Source organism: Heloderma suspectum, chromosome 1 (assembly GCF_057233095.1).
Source record: "Heloderma suspectum isolate Gila_16-S chromosome 1, 16-S_ref, whole genome shotgun sequence".
In the NCBI taxonomy this organism is placed as follows: domain Eukaryota; kingdom Metazoa; phylum Chordata; class Lepidosauria; order Squamata; family Helodermatidae; genus Heloderma; species Heloderma suspectum.
The window spans coordinates 143,187,821-143,209,177 of record NC_139458.1 but is presented as its reverse complement, the minus strand read 5'-3'; the positions used below and the strand labels follow the sequence as shown (position 1 = coordinate 143,209,177).

General features: G+C 45.4%; 1 protein-coding gene across 1 annotated transcript in view; it reads left to right on the top strand.

Annotated features, from left to right (window-relative positions):
• CFAP65 (cilia and flagella associated protein 65) overlaps nucleotides 1-18,109 on the top strand; it is a 39,528-nt gene extending 21,419 nt beyond the window's left edge. Inside the window, exons 19-31 of the mRNA XM_084859955.1 lie at nucleotides 368-434; nucleotides 2,046-2,156; nucleotides 3,082-3,273; nucleotides 5,230-5,388; nucleotides 7,908-8,051; nucleotides 8,488-8,604; nucleotides 9,823-9,960; nucleotides 12,554-12,619; nucleotides 14,696-14,910; nucleotides 15,308-15,478; nucleotides 16,139-16,426; nucleotides 16,929-17,066; nucleotides 17,721-18,109. Of these exons, the coding sequence (XP_084716081.1) occupies nucleotides 368-434; nucleotides 2,046-2,156; nucleotides 3,082-3,273; nucleotides 5,230-5,388; nucleotides 7,908-8,051; nucleotides 8,488-8,604; nucleotides 9,823-9,960; nucleotides 12,554-12,619; nucleotides 14,696-14,910; nucleotides 15,308-15,478; nucleotides 16,139-16,426; nucleotides 16,929-17,066; nucleotides 17,721-17,847 (1,933 nt within the window). The 3' untranslated portion in view covers nucleotides 17,848-18,109. The remainder of the gene's footprint in view (nucleotides 1-367; nucleotides 435-2,045; nucleotides 2,157-3,081; nucleotides 3,274-5,229; nucleotides 5,389-7,907; nucleotides 8,052-8,487; nucleotides 8,605-9,822; nucleotides 9,961-12,553; nucleotides 12,620-14,695; nucleotides 14,911-15,307; nucleotides 15,479-16,138; nucleotides 16,427-16,928; nucleotides 17,067-17,720) is intronic.
• The last annotated feature ends 3,248 nt before the right edge of the window (nucleotides 18,110-21,357 follow it).

The following is a 21,357-nucleotide window of genomic DNA, read 5'->3' as shown; positions in this document are numbered from 1 at the left end:
CTTCCTTCCCCATATGGAAATTGTTCAGAAACCCAGCACCCACCCCCTAGACATACCCTGAGCTCCTTTAAAACAGAAAAATGCATTGATTCTACTTTTCTCAGAGCCCGATTATTGGATGTCCTGAGTTGGTAGCGTGGAGCTCAGAAATCAAGGCAATTCTAGCTGGACTTCGCACTGTTCTTTCCCATCCAGACATGGCTCTCCTTGTGCTCAATACGTTCTTTAGTGCAGCTAAAGTGCAGCTCTTTAGGAGGGAAATGAGTTGTCCCTAATCTGCTGTTTGGGATAGGATTCTCCAACTCAGAGTTTGGAATGGTTTCGTCTATGTGTGTTCCTGATACTCATATTTGTTTTTCTTCACCAGACATGATTTCACTGGCACTGACCGGCTTCCAGTCCTAATGAAGGTCTCCCATGGTCGAGAGATTCTGGTATGATACTAGGCAGAGAGGTTTAGAAATTACCCCTGCTGATTCATAAGCCTTCCCTGAAGCCAGCACCAAATTCCTTTGTTGGTGTAGTAATCGGAGGCACTGTATTGCTGAGATGGCCTTCTCTTGGATGGAAGCACAAAGTATGCTTTTTGGTATTCACACACACTCCATAAGACATCCCAGACATATGACTGCTCATCCATAAGCTTATTTGTTCCATACTATTCTGCTCACTCCATGGTACAGCCAGACCGATGGCAGAACTTTCTCATCAGCAACTGCTTTTCTGGGAACTGCCCTGTCATTTAAACTCCTCTGAAGCCTGTCTACCCCCAGCAGAAATCTTCCTTTTGATTCACATCCCCTCTGGATAACTAGCAATCAAATTAGGATGTGGCCCTTTTTTGGTGGTGGTGGGGGGGGGGGATTATCCCGCTGGCTGTCCCTCCTAAGCAGAAATGGAAGCCGCAGCCCCATTGCTTCCTGTCATCTCCCTTTTTACACCAGGGTTGGGCAGATTTTATCCCTGCAGGGTCTACTTTGTTTTCCATTAGAACCCAGAGGTCCACCTGGAGCCAGGTGCATTATAGTGGCTCAGGAAGGCAGACATATAATCGTGGAACAAGGTGACTCTGACCTCCTGCTCAGCAAGTGGTACTGAATTTGTTTGCAGTACCAGAACTGGAGCTTGCACGCAGATCCTTTCACACTCAAATCTGCTCTTGTTTTCCCCAAGCTTTCTTCGTTTTAGCAGCCTAATTTAGGAGGAAAATAAGGCTTTTTGTTTTTTCTGCTGTTAAACCAGTCAGAGTCAGAAACCTTTCTATTTCCTGCAAAGCGCCTGGAGATCTACTAGTAGATCCCAACCTAATTTTTGCCCACCCATTTTATACTACTAGTGTTTCCTCCATTTGATTGCCCTCAGGTATTGATCTCCATTTGCCTTCCCTGTTTCCACCTGCACTCCACTGATGTGTCAGAGTCAAATTCCCCTTATGCTCCAGTGGGCACCTCTCTCATGCCCCACTGAGCCTCTACTAGGTGCCCATCGCCTTACCAAGATTTCCTGTGACAGTACTGTGTTCCCATCACCCTTTTATTTTTTATTTTGTTCCCCTTCAGGGACTGCTGTCAGCTGAAAATTGAGCCTGTTAAGCGGGCTGTGAAAACACAGGCTTAACTGTGCTTTTGTGCAAAGCCCTTTGGATGAGCTCCATTGGCTCGGCCCACTTGGCACAAGTTTTGATGGCTGCCTAGTGGGGGAGCTGAGTGCAAGAGCCCTGGCTGGAGGGTCGGCATCCTACTTAGCCAGGTGGCCAGAAGCTCTTCATGGTGTGTCCCAGAAGCCTCTTCAGTGGGAGGGTTAATGCAGAGGATCCCTGAGAATGCTGCTGAACTGTTCTCTGGAGATCGTACTGCTTTAACTTTTTCAAGAACGGGAACAAAAGGCTCCTTATTTCATGCTGTTGCAGAGAGAAATGTATCATCTCCTTGACTAAAGCAAGTCCAAGATGCCTTGTGCATTTGTAATAGGTATGATTGCCATGTGTGTGGTATAGGCTAACAGCTTCTCCTTTCCCCTGCCATCTTTTTATTCTGCATCTGCAGCTGAATTTCATTGGTGTAACGCTGAATCTGGAGCGCCACTACATTCACTTCACTTCAACCAAACATGTATTCACTCCCATTGCTATTGGCACCTATGATCCTCCCAAACAGGTGAGGTATCAGAAGTAAAGGACCTGTCTTCCTCTATCCCTGCCCCTCAGTCTCCTAACAAAATGTGGGAAAGCATCACTGAAGAGAAAAAAAAAAGGGAATCCAACGGCCAGCTTTGTGTGTATGTAGACGAACCTCCCAACAGAAGGAACTAGAACCCAGGATGATGGGTGGCAGGAGAAGCATCATGCTGTGGCTGGGGGTGGTACTACAGATCATAAGGCTCCAGCCCTGTTTGCCTTATAAGGGTAATGCCAGCATGGCAGCATTTGCAGGGGAGAATTGGTGCCTGGGAGGGGTGTGCTTGACCCTGCAAGTGCCATACCAGGTTGTTTTTAATTCATTTTTTCAGGGACTGGAAATAGGTCCGGGGTGGGGGGAACTGCAGGAGGGGCATTTGCATGGGAGAAATTCAGGTTTGGCTTTAGGCAGAACCCTGCAGGGTTGGACAGCACTCAGCAGTCCATGTTTGGAGAAAGTGTGTCATTTTGTGCATCCTGATTTGTCGGCACTCATCAGTCCATTTTATTTGCACAAGGCAAAGAGTGAGAAATGTAAATAATCTGTCAAGAGGAATCCTTGTCACATGTACATTTCCCTGAACTGTTCCAAGCATTCTGAGGGGAGATGGGTAACTGACTAGTTGCCACTGATATCATAATCACTCTGCTCAAAGCACCTGTGTTGATAGATAGCTTTGGAATTCTGTTGGGGAATATTATTAAATTACTTCAGTACATTAATCCTTCTGTCAAGCAATAGGTACCAAGATTAGATTTCCTCCAGCAGGGGTTATGTAGTAGAGGACCAAGAAGAAGAAGCCACACTAAATGGAGACATTTGTGGTTCATATGAGCAGTATGAACCAGTGCTGACCAGTCTTTTCCCAGGAAAGTAAACAGCTCCAGTCTCTTTCTTCTTTCAGATCTATGAACTGTACAATGGAGGTTCCACAAGTGCAGTGTATGAAATCCAGGTGGATGCTGTGACGAAGGCACAGGAAGAGAATTACCAGCATTCTGTGTTTCTCTGCCTGAACCCAAGAGGAGAGATTGGTCCAGGCTTGACAGCCCATACTGAATGGATCTTTTCCCCTCTGGAAGCCAAAATGTATTCGGTAAGGCACTTGTCTTTAAGAGCAAGCACTTTCCTTTGAGAATGTATTCTGTGACATTCCTGATGCTACCTGCCTAACCAATTAGGACTTGTGTTTCTTTGACTGTCTTAGCCAGTTGAGTTTTGATTAGGGATGGGGGAGAAATTCATTCAGTGTGCATTTTAATGTAAACTTTCCTAATTTCACACTTTCAAACCAATATGCAAACTGAAATGCAGTTATCCTTCAAAATTCACATTTCTCCAAATTTTACAATGCAGTTCTCCAATTAAAACATGTGTATATTAGGGAACAGTGAGCACAAAACTGTGTATATTAGTAAAAGTAACATACAAAAATGCATTCCATTAGGGAAACATGCAAATATTAGGCAAAATTGCATACAAAAATAAATAGATTAGTAGAAATGCACATGAAAATGCATTCAGATTTTCATGCAAACTTTAAAAAACAAATCTCAAACTGATGTGGAAGCAGGACAAATAAATTTAAGCTTGGAAAAATGAGAAACTGAAATGGACAGATTCACCCATCCCTAGTTCATTCACATCTGGCTCACTGCTGTGTAACTGCTGTTGATAACCAAAACCATCTTCTTCATCCTCCCAACATTTACTCAGCTACTACTGCTGTTTTCACCACCTTCACCTCAATTCTTGGCCCAGAGCTGCATTGCTGTGTGTGAATTACAGATAAAAGGAAGTACTTCTTCACACAGTGCATAGTTAAACTGTGGAACTCGCTACCACAGGAAGTAATGATGCCCACCTATTTGGATGGCTTTAAAAGGGGGTTGAACAAATTCCTCGAGGAAAAGGCTATCAATGGCTACTAGTCTTGATGGCTATGTGCTATCTCCAGGACCGGAGGCAGTGAGCCTATGTACACCAGTTGCTGGGGATCATGGGTGGGAGGGTGCTGTTGCGCTCATGCCCTCCTTGTGGGTTCCTGGTTGACAGCTGGTTGGTCGCTGTGTGAACAGAATGCTGGACTAGGTGGACCCTTGGTCTGATCCAGCAGGGCTCTTCTTATGCTCTTAATTGCTAAGGACGTTTGTGGATCAGTACAAAGCTGATGTGCCTTTCTGCACAATCTGTCAATACAAGCCCCAGGTGCATTTTAGCCTTTGCATGATATTCTCCCAAACATACATGTTTTCAATAATAACACAGTTTCTGTTCTGCATATAGTAGATGATGGAAGGTGGACCTTGTTGGTGTTCTCCATCTTTAAAAATAAACCTGCCTCTGTGTGTGCTCCTGCACAGGAGAGGGGGAGCACACATCCACCAATGAATAAAAATAAAATAAACATTCAGAAGCTGCTAGAGTACTGGGATGTGTATGTGAGCAGGGTGGGATAGCTTTGCTGTTCTTTGCCACTTAAATAAAAGCTGGATGAACATCTCTCAGCTGCAGTTGAACTGTAGGGCAGTGTATTGCTACTGAGAAATGAAATAAAAAACCAAATTTTTTTAAGTTAACAAAATGGTGTAAATTTGGGTTGGGGAAGAGCTGGGTTATACAGCACTGATTATGTCACAGGAAATTTCTACTGGTTGGACATAGAACCTACAACATCTGCCTTCCACACAATTGTAACAACAACAGATGTGCTATCTGGCAACTATTTTTGCATTTTTCTCAGCCACATAATGTTGCAACTTGAGTGCTGGGAAAACATTCCTGCAACAAAAACACAGCCTTGAAGGAGGATACCTGAGTGTGATCAACAGATGGGAAATATGTATTTACTGCACAAAAAGACATAATCATGCAGGAAATCGGAAAGAAAGGATAGGTTTGCGTACACACTAGCCTGTCGAAAACACTGGGATGGATGAAATTTGCTTCTGACCAAGCTCAGCCTCTTGGATTTTGACACCTGAGTAAATTGAATTCCAGAGCAAAGCAGAGACCTTCAAAGCTGCAGCTCTGTGTTTCTTTCTTTGCCTAGGTGGACGTGCCCATCCACATCCTTGAAGGGGACTCTGCTCTGATTACCTTCCAAGGAATAGGCTTCGACCCACATGTTATGGGAGAGACAGCTCAGTTTGACAAAGTAGTGTCTGCTACAACGTCACCAGGCTCTGCCAAGTTAACAGTGCCTGGTCTGGTAAGTATTGGAAGTTACTGTGCTTCCAATACCACATAGAAGTATGTGGAGCAGGGATTTCAGATTGCCTATGGGAGTGAGGAAGCCATTGGCACTGGGAGAGCTATTTCTCTCTGTCCAGTGCTGTTTTATCTTGGGCTAGTAAACAGATCCAGCTTCACACAGGTCGGAATAGACTTTAGTTTGATACAGTGAAGCCTCCAAGCAAATGTACTCAGCTGTCAGAGTTGGACGCATTGCAACCGTCCTGAGTGAGTGGAGGCATGCCCACTGGCACCCCTAGACATGGCCCCTGCCATGGTATACCCCAATAGGCCCCTGATGGAGTGGTCTATCCACTCTGTTCCCCTGAGGGGGAAGGGTAATCCACAGCAGAGGGGAGGAGGCAGCTGTATAACTCTGCCCCTTGGACGACTACTCTCTCCTGGCTTCAAACTGTATTGATTGATTCCCTAACCAACCCATAAGCTATGTGTTGGTTAGGGAAGTCTGCCACCTAGTGACTGAAAGTGGAACTGTAGCCTTCAAATACATAGACACATTTAAATTACTTAAAATGTATAAATACATTTTAAAGACAACACAACCCCGAGGTGCACACTCCTAGGATCCCCGTAGTATGTATGCCAAGTTTGAGGCATGTGGATTTCATATACTTAGCACTTTGACACTGACAGTTAGACAGACATCCTGTAGTAGTAGTAGTAGTAGTACTGCTAATAATGTCTCTTTCCCCCAAGAACTACAACACTGATCATAGTGCAATTGGTTAAGTTAAGGCAGTTCTATACAAAACCAGTGTTCCTGTTTTTCTTTCAGGCACCTGGCAGGCCATCGCACGCAACTGCCATGCTGCATACATTCCTGGAGCTGCATGTTGTGCAGTCCTATTTGCAGTTCTGTATAAGCACTAGCATAATCTTCTTTGGGTCATATCCCCAGGGTGGGCAACTCCCCAGAGGGAGTTTTGTGGCCCCCCACTGGTTCCCCTGCCTCTGTGGCACAGCCCCCACTGCTGCTCCGCCTCCAGATTCCCAGCAATTCTGCTGGGCAACAGGACTCACAAGGAGCGCAAGCTTTATTTCCCCTTAGATTTGCATTCCCTCGAGGCCCCCAAGCAGCTGTTTGGCAGGTGGGGGTGTGTGCAATTCTGTTGGGAAACGAGGTGCGTGCTCCTCACAAGCCCTGTTTCCCAGCAGAAATTTTCCTGGCCCCAGGAGGATTATGGGGGGGTCCCACGCAGCCTCCAACGTTCCAAAGCTGCCCACCCTGTACTACACTGATGAGCCATTCCTGCACTGTAATCTGTGCTATTGTCTGCCCACTTGCAATTGTTGAATAAAAATGGGAGACATTACTCTGTTGCCCTCTGCATGGTGTCAGGAGAAGTGCCACTTCGACAAGGGAGCTCGCAAAAGCATAAACACTTTTTGAGAATTAAATATGGCCTGCTCAGTCAAAAGGACCTTCTGTTACCAGCACGACCCCTGATGCAATTGGATGCCATGCTATCATCCTTTGGTGGCCTTCTATGACCAGCTTCAGTCATTGCAAATGTGGTGTGATGGTTTCCCAGAAAAAGCCCCACTTGCCCTGTGGGAGATCCACACCCCAGCCACAATGTTTGCACAGGACACCAGCATGGGTCAATTGGAGTCTCTGTGCCAGAGCCAGCAGCCTCGAGGAAGTTCAGTGTACAATCCATGCAATCCCCAAGGTTGCTGCTTGCAAATACCACTGCTTCACCACATGGAAGCATTGTACCCTTACAAAGCGTGGTGCAGTCAGTTATATGACTGAATATTAAGAAGCCTACAAATTCAGTGGTAGGGGAGACCTACATGTGGCCCCTGAGGCTTTTTTTTTCTTTTCTTTTTTGCCTCACAACATCTTGTTTCAGTGAGGCTTCAGCTTTCTCTGAAAATATATTCATCATGGATGCAGTGATAATAGACTGGCAGACCCATTTCTTCTTGGCAAAAGCAAGAAATGGGGCAGGGGTGTGTGATGCTGCAGCCAGGGTTTTCTCACCTCTGAGTAAAAGAAAAAAAAAGTTGTCCCCTTGAAACAGCTGAGGTTTTGGACCGTTATTGTGTATAAGTATGGAATTCTAACCTTGCTGAGATGTCAGGGGGAGGCATTTGGTATTCCACTTAAACCCTTCACTTATGCTACATCAACAGTCTTCTCACTCTATCCTTCCATGCTGGTGCCTCCTACTGGGAAAGAGTTGCTGAACTGGGACAGTCTGTAGCTGAGACAGTTTTATGAGATAGGCTGTTCATTGCCCATCATGGCTGAGTTGGGTCTCAAATTGGACAGTGATTGGTTTGTTTATACAGTATGTCTATTTTTTTTAGTAGTGTTTCATGCATTTGGCGCCTTAAGTGCCTGCTGTTCACTACTGACACTAGGTATCACCATGAGTCAGCTAGCTTCCTTCTGCGGAGAGGATGGAGATAACCAGGGTTCCTGGTTTGTTAGGTCAGAGGATCATCCCATGCTTGTTTGCTTTCCAGATGGTGTACTTGTCTCAGCCCCGGATTTGTCTTGGCAACATCCCTGTCTACAGCAAATGCAGCCGACTCTTCTTTCTGAACAATGCCTCTGAGAATGAGGCTATCGTTTTTGCATGGCACACTGGGACTTCAAATGCCATGGTGGTGAGCTCCATCTGCCTGATTCTTCTAGGTCCTGGTGATCTCCCAGCTCTTTCTTTTCCTTCTGACTTTTTAGGGACTTTGGCCTCACTATGTCAGAAAGTTGGACATCTGGCTTCATCTAGATTAGACTGTTGAACATGGTTTGAGACATAAATGGAAAGACCTCAAAGAGTAAACAAAAGGTGGTGAATGCATGTTAAAGAGAGGCACAGTACTGATTAAAGTGACATATTTCACATATTTCATAAAGTGACAAAGCAAGCTTTAAATGTTCACATTCCACTGTTGTGGTTTTTCCCACTCTGGTGTTGCAGTGCTGTAAACCACATGCTCTCCTCTCCCAGGGATTTGGGGGACTGGGAAGTAACAGCCCTGAAAACATTTAGTGGGGATGCAGGACAGACAGACAGATAATGACCCATTGCTTTGTTTCTAGGTAATAAACATCATTCCACAGACTGGAGTTGTGCAGGCTGGAGAGAGTACCCAGTGCATTCTTACACTGCTTGCTGGTGAAAACCCATGCTTCTACAATGTGGATTTGATCTGTGAGGTGAGGTTCAGTGGGTACTCCTTCAATGCTCCAAACTCAGGAATGTTGGTTGATTGCCCTGTCTACAGGAGGTTTTGGTGTCAACCACAAAGGCTAAAGTTCCAAGGGATGGGCCTGTGCGGTTTAAAGGTGATTGAACAAGTTGTAATTGTGGGCAACCTTAGGGCTGTTACTGATTGCTCCATTAGCATACCACTGACAGAAGTGAACATGAGAGGCCCTTCTCATTTGCCCACCTGTGAGGGCAGTGAAGTGGGTGACTACCTGAGAGAGAGCCTTTTCCACAGTGGCCCCACACCTCTGGAATAAGACGCCATTGGGGTTCTGTGAGGTCCCATCATTGCAGGCTTTTAAGAAGGCCTTGAAAATTTACTATTTACTCTGGCCCTCCCCTGGTTATGTTTTATTGGACTGGGTTGTAGCTCCAGTTGTCTGTTGTAAGTTTTATTTTATGTTGGTGCTTGCTGGTTTTTTAGGGTGTTTGCTGCTGTTGCTGTTTTTACTACCGTATCTGTTTTATTATGTGTTTTATTGTTGTATGCTGCCTCGGGAGGGCACCTGTCCTGAAGGGTGGCCAAGAAATATTTTAAATAAAAATAAAATAAGTATCTGTTGCATAGAAGCTACAGGGAAGATGGAAATGATATGCTGTCAATCACCAAAATACAAAAACAAAACCCCTGATAGAAAGTGTTACAAGCGTTATCTTTTCCATAACGCACAAGCCAGACAAGATGGTGTTGAACCATGTATGGTTCCATTTTTGTCCCCCTCCTTCCTATAACTTCTTGGTGTTTTAGAATGGGGGGTTGCTTTGGGTTCAAACTCTTCTAGTTACTGCTCTGCATGTAATCACCTTGGGTAGAATCCAATGTTGGTCTTACAGAGAATAGACCATTGAAATGAATGAGACTTACATTAGTCACAACTAACTTAAGTCCCATTCATTTCATTGGGTTTACTATATGTAGGACTAAGATTGGATACTACCCCTTGTTTCCTGTTTGGTTGGTTGGATAAGCGATTGTTTCCAGGCACTTATTCTACAAGGTCAGGAAGTCAAGCCAGAGTTAGTCTTTTACCAAAACTTCAGACTTAGAAGGCACCTGATGTCTGTAGGCTGGCAAAGCTCTCCATGCTGTCAGAGTGCTGAAGAAAAAAAGTAGCAGGAATGCAAACTTGCAGAATGCTACGTTAACCATCATTTTTGCCTTGTAGATTTTCACTCAGCAGCCATTAGATCAGTACGAGAAAGACCTGAAGGAATGGGAAACTGAGAAGGCACGGCAGGCTGTGGAGTTCACCATCACAGAGAAAGACCTGGACATGAAAAAGAACCTCAAAGAACCTTCAAATGTAAGGGGGATTACCTTGCTAGAGATTGTACCAGTGAGGCAGGAGCACTAGGCCTTGTTTAGTTGGGGTATCCATCCTCAAAACTGCTTCCTGCATCACATGGTCCTACTTCTCAACTTGTGTTTTGCAAACATGGACAGGAAAGTGGTCAAAGAATGATGAAAGATGCGCATGTTCATAATTGGTGGAATGGTCAGACATCAGTATGACTTTGAGGCATACATTTCAGAAAGCTCCTAAGAACTTCTCATAGTTTTAGCATCTGACTATTGAAACATTACAAAGATATGTATTTTGAGCCAATTTGGGGTTGCTTTCCCACATATGTTTTCCAAATGTCCATTGGGAGATTTAAGACAGAAGTGGTATTCCGATCCTCTAAGCAACTGAGTTTTGTGTAGGACCAGCCCAAGCCATTTTATCACCTGAGGTGGAAAAATCCACGTAGCATCCCCCTCATACAAATTAACATAGGGCATAATCCTCTGGGAAGCTTTCCTGCACAAACTTCATTAGCTCCCATTCATTTCAGTGGAGTACTTCACGGTAAATTATCCACCACACTTTAGATTGGAGTCCTCCCCCCACACAAAAGAGCCTGGCATCAGTCCTAATCTGTCTAGACATGCTAATCTGCACCTTGAAAACGAAGTCAGACTATTTGGATAGAGCAGAGTAAGGGAATGGAAGGAAGGAAGGAAGGAAGGAAGGAAGGAAGGAAGGAAGGAAGGAAAGAAAGAAAGAAAGAAAGAAAGAAAGAAAGAAAGAAAGAAAGAAAGAAAAGAAAAGTGGAGCAACCAATTCCTTATTTGTCCTGCAGTTCTGTTCAAACCTTGTTGCAGCTTGACATATTTCTCGATTTTCATAGAATTTTACTAGAGTCACTACAGAAACCCCAGGCCATTTCACAAGTTACCTAAGGCGAACTTGGATTTCTACTTAGCGTACCCTCGATGAGCAGCTGCAGTCAGGGAGCAACTGCAGCTCCCTGACTAGTGTACCTATATGATGCACATAGTTTGCAAACATGTGTTCTCACATTCACACTATACATTTTAGGAGTTATGGAGGCATTTGCCTGCAACACGCATAGGGATCAACTAGGGAGGTGACATGGGCATACATGTTCCACTATTTTAGAGATCTTCATATGTTTCGCCTGAAGACCTGAAAGGGGATTGTAAGCACATTTGGCTGACGACACTTACAACCTTATCTGTAATTGGGAACCCTGCAGAGTTCTTGAATGTGGGGAGCTTTGTAAGCAACTTCAGCCGAACACCTTCCAGATCTTCAAGTAAACACACAAACATCTCTAAAGCAGCCAGGCACAAGGGGGTATTGGGGGCAGGGCTTGAATGCACGCCCACCTCCCCTCCCTGGTTCAGCCCTGCTGATGTCACAGATGAACAACACCTGCATAGGGCTTAGCAATCCTACACATGTCTACTCAAGAGTAAGTCCCACTGAATTGAAATGTTTACTTTTTATTTTAACAAATGTACTTTGGTTTGTTTTAAAAGTTCTGGATATAGAATTTTGGGATTTCTATTTATGGAATATTTTTAATCTCACCCCACTGTAAAGTCTTCATCAATTGTAGGGTGGTGGGCAGATGGGAAACTTAAGGACAAACTACACATTACACACCAATGCATGTTACTTAGCACTAACTATTTTTAATGTGAAGGGTGCAGTTTTTAGCAAAGGAGCAGGTGGGGAACAAGGGAGCACTTTCTTAACCCTTTCTCTGCGGGAAATTTTCCACCAAGAATCCCCCATGCCACCTTTTTCCTATAGCAGGAGGGGGCAACCTCCAGCCTGCAGGCCTAATCCAGCCCATGGAGGTGCCCAATCTGGCCTGCAGAGGGTTGGGCACCCTCCGTGGGCACTGACCCCTCCCCAAACTCCACCCCCTGGCCTGGGGAGACAAATCCCCAAGTTATCTCCAATCTCTCATCAGAGATAACAAGGGGATGCCCCTGCACTCAGCTGGGGCTTGCAGGACCAGGTCCTGCAAGCCCTAGCTGAGTCACATCCTACACTGCTCATGCCCCAATTGGGATGTGAGTAGTGTGGAAAGGAGGTGACCAACTCAGCCAGCGCTTGCAGAACTCCTGCCAGCACCAGGTGAGTCGCTTTCTCCATGCAGAGAGAGGCATGGATGAAAACAAGTGGGTGGTGCAGTACCCAATGACATCATGGAAGGGAGTGGGGCTTCAGATGGGGCCTGCCCCCTTGCTGCCATGCCTGCTAGGTGTGGTGTGCGTGGCAATCTGGCTTCTGGACCAAAACAGGCTGCCTGCCCCTGCCCTTCACCCATTTTGAATCCCACAGGGAGAGCAGCTTGGGGAGAGGCAGTTTTGGACAGAAAAATGGCTGCCAGAGAAATGGTTTAGCACTCCCTCCACTGACTTTTGCTTCTCTGCTCAAAAGTGCAGCCTCCCAAGGCTCCTTTACATTAACAAACAAAAATGCCAGGGCTTTCTTACATTTGTGGGTACCGAGTGCTTTACCTTATCCTGTTGTTTAACAGTAGCATTGTGATTGTTTCTCCTGTATCCTTTGGTAGCATTTTCTTTCCTCTGTTTAGGTGGCTCTAAACTCCTTGGGGTCAGCAAAGCTTTCTAATGCGCTTGCAGAGATCCGGAAATACAAGGTAATAAGTAGGTTATAACCATTCTCCAAAGTGGAATAAACTGAGATCTCCTTCAGGGTAATTGATAAGGCAGAGAGCCAACGGGGCACTTATTTCAGAGCTAGTATATTTGCTTGAGAATTTGACATTGTTGTGACAGAATGGAATAGTTGTGTGCCATACAATAGTTTTATGTCAAAGCATTTGTTGCATTCCATAGTATTGGATGCTGCTCTGATGCTAGAGCAGTTAGAGCAGGTGGGTCTCAATCCAGCATGGTCGTGTCCTGGTGGGCATTAATTGTGCATTTTGAGTGCCTACAGATATACCTGAAAACAGGAGCCAGCATTTTGTTTCTCTGGCAGGGTGAGCCCAGCTTCCCCAAGCCCTCTTGCCCATACTTTAGGTGGGCTGTCTGCCTTTGAAAAATATATTTAATGTGCCACTTGAATATTTTTGTGATTCAGAGTCCATTTGGCAGTTTAAAAAGTGTATTGAGTTTGTTTTTTAAGTTGAAAAACTGCTAACTGCTCTGGAGAGAGGTGGGTTCATAATATGAGCAAACTAGCTCAAAGTGGGCTAGATGAAACAACGATCCGGTGGATCCACAGTTGGCTACAGAATCGGACTCAAAGAGTGCTTATCAATGGGACCTTCTCAAACTGGGGAGAGGTAACGAGTGGGGTACCACAGGGCTCAGTCCTGGGCCCAGTGCTCTTCAACATTTTTATTAATGATGTGGAGGAGGAGGTGCAGGGAATGCTGATCAAATTTGCAGATGACACAAAATTGGGCAGGATAGCTAATACTTTGGAAGACAGAAACAAAATTCAAAGTGATCTGGATAGACTGGAGCACTGGGCAGAAAACAACTGAATGACATTTAATAGGGATACATGCCTAGTTTTGCACCTAGGAAAAAGAAACCAACTGCACAGTTACAAGATGGGGGATATGTGGCTCAACAACACTACAAGCGAGAAGGATCTTGGAATTGTTGTCGATCACAAGCTGAATATGAGCCAACAATGTGATATGGCTGCAAAAAAGGCAAATGCTCTTTTGGGCTGCATTAATAGAAGCATTGCTTCCAAATCCTGGGAAGTACTAGTTCCTCTCTACTCAGCACTGGTTAGGCCTCATCTGGAGTCCTGTGTCCAGTTCTGGGCACCACACTTTAAAAAGGATGCAGACAAACTGGAGAGGGTTCAGAGGAGGGCAACAAAGATGATCAGGGGACTGGAAACAAAGCCCTATGAAGAGAGACTGAAAGAACTGGGCCTGTTTAGCCTTGAGAAGAGAAGACTGAGGGGAGATATGATAGCGCTCTTCAAGTACTTGAAAGGTTGTCACAGAGAGGAAGGCCAGGATCTCTTCTTGATCATCCCAGAGTGCAGGACACGGAATAATGGGCTCAAGTGACAGGAAGCCAGATTCCGGCTGAACATCAGGAAAAACTTCCTGACTGTTTGATCAATATGACAATGGAACCAATGACCTAGGGAGGTGGTGGACTCTCCCACACTGGAGGCCTTCAAGACGAGGCTGGACAGCCATCTGTCAGAGATGCTCTGACTTGGATTCCTGCATTGAGCAGGGGGTTGGACTCGATGGCCTTGTAGGCCCCTTCCAACCATACTATTCTATGATTCTGTGATCATTGCTGCCAGCCAAACAGTGCTGTACAAAACTGTCTTTTGCTTCCAACCTGGGGAATCCATTTTACTTGAGATTGCCCAGGGCATAAGTACATCTACCCTCATGGTGGCAAATACACTTCCCGAGTGCAGCAACTCCTCTTTTTAAGTATTTCTGTACACATTCTTTAAATATGGTCCTAATGAGTGTGTGCATGTGAGAGAGAGAGGGAGAGATTCAGACATACGTAACCCTAATTTATGGGGAAACAAGAGGAAGGCCAGATATAGGAATTATGTATGACATAAAAAAGGAAACTCCATTCCCACATTTGCATACTCATTCCCTGTGCTCCTCACGTTTAGCCCTTTGCTCAAGATGCTTGTATGACCATTTGTTCTATTGGTTAGCCTGGGAGGGCTCCACACTAAAGACTGCCTTTTGATTTTTTCCCAACAGACTCTTCCTCCCATTAAGAACATCCATGAGCCTAACCCCCCTGCCAGCCGCAGCCAGAGGAGGCAAACAAGGCACAAGGAGGCGAGCCGGTTGTGGGCCAAGCCAGAGCCTCCCAAGCCCTTCCTCATGCACCTGGGGGTTACAGCCAGGTCCCACTCAACTGATGATTTCCTGACCAACTTGCCTGTAGACTTGTCCCAGCACTTCCTTTACCGGTAAGGCAAACTCGTTCCCGTGTTTCCATCTCCCCAGAGCAGGTGTTGGTTCTCTACCTGCTTGCCACCCAGACATGTAATGGGATGCGGTTTGTTACTAGCAGCCAACAGTGTTTCTTTCAAAACACAACGTATGTAAAAATCACAAACCTCGCATAAATCATATCATTCAGTATGAAAGCTGCTTTACATGATGCTTTTCTTAACACGGATATGTTAGGATTAGGAAAAGTAATGTGTGAAGCACCGCTGACCCAGAGCAGTCCAACACCTTCTGAGATGTGGGAACATTTAGCAAACTGAACCAGAGGACAAAATTCTGTCCCCTTGTTTTCAAACATCCTGTGTCGTATCATTTGTAAAGGTGTCTTAATGTTCCTTGTTGTCCTCTTTCCAGCCAAATTAAGAAAAAGAAAGCAAGAAGGGATGCTGCAGATAGGACTTCTGTGAGTGGGAGCAACAGCAAAAGCAGGAGACGATCCATAAAGAATCAAAGTACACTGGCGCTAGAAAGCTGTACGGAACAGGAGGTCCAGCTACTGACAGACTTGCTGTCTACAGTGATCAAGTGGGTGGCTTCTTTACCAGAAGTCCTGTCATACTAAGGTGGTTTTTGTACTGGTGACGGGCTGCTTATATTCATAGAACTGCAGGGTTAGGAGGAGGAGACATTTATCTCATTTGTATTCTGCTCTTCCTCCAAGGAGCTCAGAGTAGTATAGTTGAGGTCATTATCCCATTGCACTCCAGCAACAACCCTATGAGCTGAGTTAGGCTGAGAGATAACAGCACCCAAAGCGATGGTGTGAGCTTCATCAAGGCTGAAAGGAGGTCTCCCTGTTCCAAGCCCACTATATTATACTGACATGAAGGTCATCTAGTTCAAATCCCTGCAAAAAGGCAGGATTTAATCCATTAAGGACATATGGTAAATATGCATCTCTTGTTCTGCCTTTTTGACCTATACAAGCTTTCTTGCATGGGTGATAATTCCCCATGAGATCTCACTTTAACTCATTTTAGCAGGATTTGTTGTGTGATGTGTGGGAATGTGTCCTTGGGGAAGGCTCCCCATGCCTTTGGCCCTTCCCTGATACACACTGGGATAGTCTCAAGAGTATGTTGGCTTTTCACACTGCCAGGGTTTGGATGCTGAGAGCAATCATGTGACAAAGGTGACACATCCTTATGTCTAACTCCAATGTGACCCTCCCTACTGACATTCCAGGGGCCTGCTGGAGGAGTCCCAGTTCCAAGAAGCAGTGATCAGAAGCCTTGCAGAGCCCACACCCTACTTCTGCCAGTTCTGGAGTGAGGAGTCAGCCAAACGGAAGCAGAGCCCTGGTGGCACCTCCACAACAACCCCTTCCCCAGAATCCAGCACTAAGGGTAGGATTGAAGGTGAAGACTCTGAGGGAAGAGAGGCATCTTCTGCAAGAACTTCAGATGCCAATGAGAGCCTAAGTGTCATTATCCGCAAGGAACAGTTCCGGGAGCAGAAAGAATCCATTATCAGGTGAGCCAAAGACATGATTCCAGCACATCTCTAAGTTGGGGTTGTCAATAAAATAGCCATCCTCAAGGGCCAATATTTCTGTAACGCAAAAGTTGATCAGCAACCAACAAACAGAAAAATACAGGAGCTGGAAAGACTACTTGGCCGTGTTTCACTCTGCAGGCACTAAACTGGGTTCTGCCAGTGCATGTTGAGCCACGAATCTGAACTTTCACATTGGATTTATTTTCTTGAGAAACTTCCTCTTTATTGATCTTGTTTAAAATGCAAGTGGCTAGCTTTCCTAGCTGAGGGAAAGGGTCTGAAAATGCGCAGATCGTGTTTGTTCATGCCTTAAAAACTCATGCAGGCCAGTGCTGGTTAGACCTGGGCATGGCCTTTGCCAACATGGTGGCTATACTATTAAAGAAAGAGAGAGTAGGGTAGGCACTGTACTGTGACAGCTTCCTAGGAAACACCAGCTTCATTGGACAGGGGGAACTGAAATGTTCTTTCTTTTAAGGTTGCCGGCCTTTGCAAATCTGACCGAGATGGTGCTGGACAACACCATCCAGAATATTCTGGTGGAGGCCAGTCGTGGGGAGGTGGTGCTGACAGCACGACCCAGAATCATTGCACTCCCTCCTGCTTTCTCCCAAAAGTGAGTATGGGTTCCTGCCATGAAATGATTGCTCCAGAATTAACATTCAGTTTTAGTATAGGGTTGAGGCTAAGGATAGCGGAAATTGGCTGATGGCTGTTCTAGCTGTGAAAGCACTTTAGGTGTGATTGGGATGTTCTTCCTCCCATCCTCTCCTCTTCCAGCCTGTTGGCTCCTTCTTTGACAGTCCTGTGCTATTTATTTGTCTGCTCGCGGACCAGGGCACTCCCTGCAGCTGGCTTGGAAGCCTGGGAAAAGGGCTTGCAGTGAAGAGATTTAGAGGAGTGGGTGGCTAATTGAAAAGAGGCCTTGGGTACAGGAAGCCCAAGGAGAATGTTCAGAGGCATGGTGAATAAAAACAGCAAGGGATTAACTAGCACGCTAAGCTTAGGGAAAGCTCCACAGCAGCAACATCACCTCTGTGAAGGGAAGGAGTGAATAGAAGGTTCTTATGGCAGCTGCTGTTACTGTAGAAGATGGGATACGAGATGTCATTAAGCCCACTATTGTTTTCCCAGGGTCTCTGGAAAATAACTTGTCCAGTACTGCACCTTAGAAGCCCAAAATTGGACCTGGGGCTTTACATGGGCAAAATACGTTCTTTAACAGTGTGGCAGTGAAGCTGAAAAATTCAAAGGGACCTTTTTCTTTCAGAGGTGTCAGCCCCATTGTTTCGATGCTCAACCAACCTGTGTCTCAGCCTTCTGCAGTACCACTGATCAGTGTCCTCAGCGAAATCAAGAATGGTGAAGGGCAGCGGCATATTGTCCTGCCCCCCTAGGGGCTTGCAAAACTTTGGTGCTACTCAGGTCCACTATGTGAGGGCCCTTGTGAGCCATAGCCCTGCTGGAAAGTTGCCTCTTTGGAGATGAGCCAAAGGAGACATTTCTTGCAGAACTGTATGTGACCCCCCTGCAATAATAGTGGATGGTCTGACCCTGTGGCATTCAGAATACAACTCCATTTTGCGTCAAAGGGGAAGTGGTTTCAGTTGTGACATGTGAGAGAGATTGAGCGTTTCAAATTACGATGACTCCGTTTTCATCTCTGTGTGCCTTTTGTCTTGTCAGTGTTCAGATTTTCCTCCAGCAGGGGGCAGGGCAGGCTTCTTCTACTCTGGTTTGTGGCTGTAGCTCCAAATTCAGCACAGGGAGGCACAGGGTATGTTTCCCTTTGCTGCCACCATTCGTGGGTGGCCATGAGATCTGGCAACCAAACCCACAAGCCACAGAGCTATACTGAACAGTAGAAACCAGGATTCAAACAGTACAGGCTTGGAGGTAATCCAGCTGGAGTGGCTACCACATGCTCAGGATGCAGCTGCTTAAGAAACAGGGCATTGACAGAGCGACACATTCATTCCATCCTTCCTTTCTGGCTTCCACCAGCCAGAGGTTTGCAAACCTTGAACATGAAGTTCCAAGAATAAGGCTAAGGGTGCTTCCACATGGAGCGAGGCCTGGCACTGACAGTCAGAAGGTGACATGCAGCTTTTCTGTCTTTTCTTCCTTAGTGCATTTTCTGCACTAAGAAAAAAAGATGGAAGAAGCAACGGTAAAACACAGGAGGGTTACAAGTGGAAACTGTCATCATCTGGAACCCCTGTAAAATTCAGTAAACGAGGCAAGGCAATGGTGCCATAAAAGCTGCGTCTGTAAGCTGACTGGATGAACACAAGCCACAGACATTCTCAGAGTGTTACATGTTGTCAGGCTTTTGGGCCACCGAGCTAAAAACCTCTGTGGCAGCACAGTTCTTAAGGCTGCAGAGTTTGCAAAGACATGCTCTTAGTTGCTGAGCTTGCCTTCTGTACAGATCTCTTGAAGAGTTGTTGAGGATCCTGCTCTGAATTTGCTGAGGCATCTGTACAAAAGGCTTTCTCCTTGTAGCAGTGCGCTCCATAGACACACTGTGGGTTGTGCAGAAAGAACTTTTTTTAAAAACGTCTTTTTCACTACATGCTCCATTGTAATCTTACAGCTCTCTACACCACATTGCTTTGTCTCCTTTCAAGAGCACTCGTATATTTTATTATAACTTTAAACAGAGACTCTGACAATTTCTCTTTCTCTTTCTCTGCACTTTTCCCAGTTCTGAACAATCTTTTAAGAAGGAGCAAGCAGATTGTGCGACGATGTATACTGAAAGTGTCTCTAGGGTTTTTTAAAAACTTCTTAATTATTCCTCTAATTCTCTTGCCTTTGGGGGATTTTTTCTTCTGCTGCTGCTGCTTCCAGATCACAAAGCAAGACACCAACACAGATACAGATATCTATGAAAACCAGAACAGAGAATTTGAAGTGTAAGGGGCAGTGTGATTCTATTTTCTCTGTTAGGCAGCATCCAGTAAGAATGCTGCCTAACAGTAAGACAATTTAGGCTAGCTAGGCTAGCAAGGATGCTTAGGCCACCTTACATCTGGCTGTCAGCATTCAGCACTCCACTTCCTGGGATATTTTTTTGTATGAAAACTTGTATCTCATTGTAGAACTACAAACTTTCCTGTGAATGGTCTGTACAGTAGTCTTGCATTGTTTCTTTTAGTCCATTGTCACAATCCTCCTTAACACAGCCTTTTTTTAAAAAAAAAAATGCTGAATTCGTGCCATTGCACCTATACATCTGCTTGCCATAACCACCTTGTTAATTTCTTTTAGCAGAAGTTTAACCTGGCTACTTTACGAACCCATTTCAAGAAGTCTCTCCCCTCCCTGGCCCCCCCAAAATGTATTGGGGTACATATGGATGCATAGGCACTACTAAGTAAATTCAGCATTAAGAAAAGCAACCTCCCTATCCCCAGATTTACAAACCTGCAATTTTCGGAGGAAGAGGTATATATGAACAGGGAACATGCAAAGTTTTGAACTAGGAATCTGAGGATGGACGAAACATAAATGGAAGAAGTCAGGGCATGGTCTGGACACACCTTTTAGGGCACATGGTCGATGACAGAGGGCCATGCATTGCAGCCACAGATTGTTCTTGTGTTTCTGGCGCAGAGGCTGCTGTGAATGCATGAGCACTCGAAGCAATGACTCCATTCAAGCACCAGTTTACTTCAACAATAAGCACTTTTGTACTCTCCACATTGTCAGTGCTCCCTCAAGTAGTTTGCTTCAATAGTAGAGTATGTCTCACTATCACAGAGTTACTTTAGAAAGGTGGCTTGGCGCCTCAAGGCCATAATCCTCTTCAAAATATCCTCCTATTTGGACTGATGCTGATTTATTTCAGTTGGACTAAATAGCTTTTAATTTACTCACTGCTTCTGTAGAGGTATAGATATCCTGGCTCTTACTACCCAGCTGCAGATCAGGGCAGCAGCTCTGTCAACTATATGTTAGTGTTTAGTCACAAATTCAGAAAATGTGAGAAGATGCTCAGAAGATGGAGTTGGAGCAGGCTCCTTATTGAGAACATTCCCTTCCCATTCATCTGCAGGGGAGACAGGACATAGCTTTAAATGTTGTGCAGCATGTCTATTCAGCAGTATACTTCACTGAGTTTAATGGGACATATTCCCATTTACATGTAGTTAGGATGGCAGCTTTAGAAAGTGATAAGATAGAAGATGAAGTTGGGGAAATATGCCCAACTAGAATATGGCCCGATGTGATTACATACTTGGGAAAGCTTGGCTGCTGAAAATGTCTGTTTTATTGCTCCAAGTATCCCTGTCCCATTCCTTAGCCTACTGCCTCCCCAGGGCTTCACTTTTCAAACACCATGAGCTGGTTTAGCTTGCTTCCTTGGAAAGTTGTGGGGGAGGCAACCAAACACAAAGAGACCCAGGGCCAAGCCACGACACAGTGGTAGAGCACCTGCTTCTAATGCAGAAGGTTCCAGATTCAATCTCTGACATCACCGAGTAGGGCTGGAAAAAGTCCCGCCTGAAACCCCAGAGAGCTGTTGTCACTCAGTGTTGACAATACTGGGCTAGATGGACCCATGCTATGACGTAGTATAAGGTTGCTTCCTATGTTCCACAGCTTCACCATGCCCAGATGGTGATTATCACCATGCTGGGCCCCCTCAAGACTAATTTGACCATGAAGCCTGTGAGTTTGGGAATGTCAGGGCAAACTAGATGCCAAGTGAATTGTACGAATGCAGTTAACATGCATTTGGGGGGTTATATAAATAGCAGCCTCAGGGAAACCTTGGGACAATGGGGCAGGGTGGGGTGGGGAGGAATTTAACTCTTCCTCACGCAGTTAACATATCCCCTAGTTTGGCCCTCAGACTTCACCCTGGGACACCTTGGTCACTTTCCCTGGAAGGGTGACCA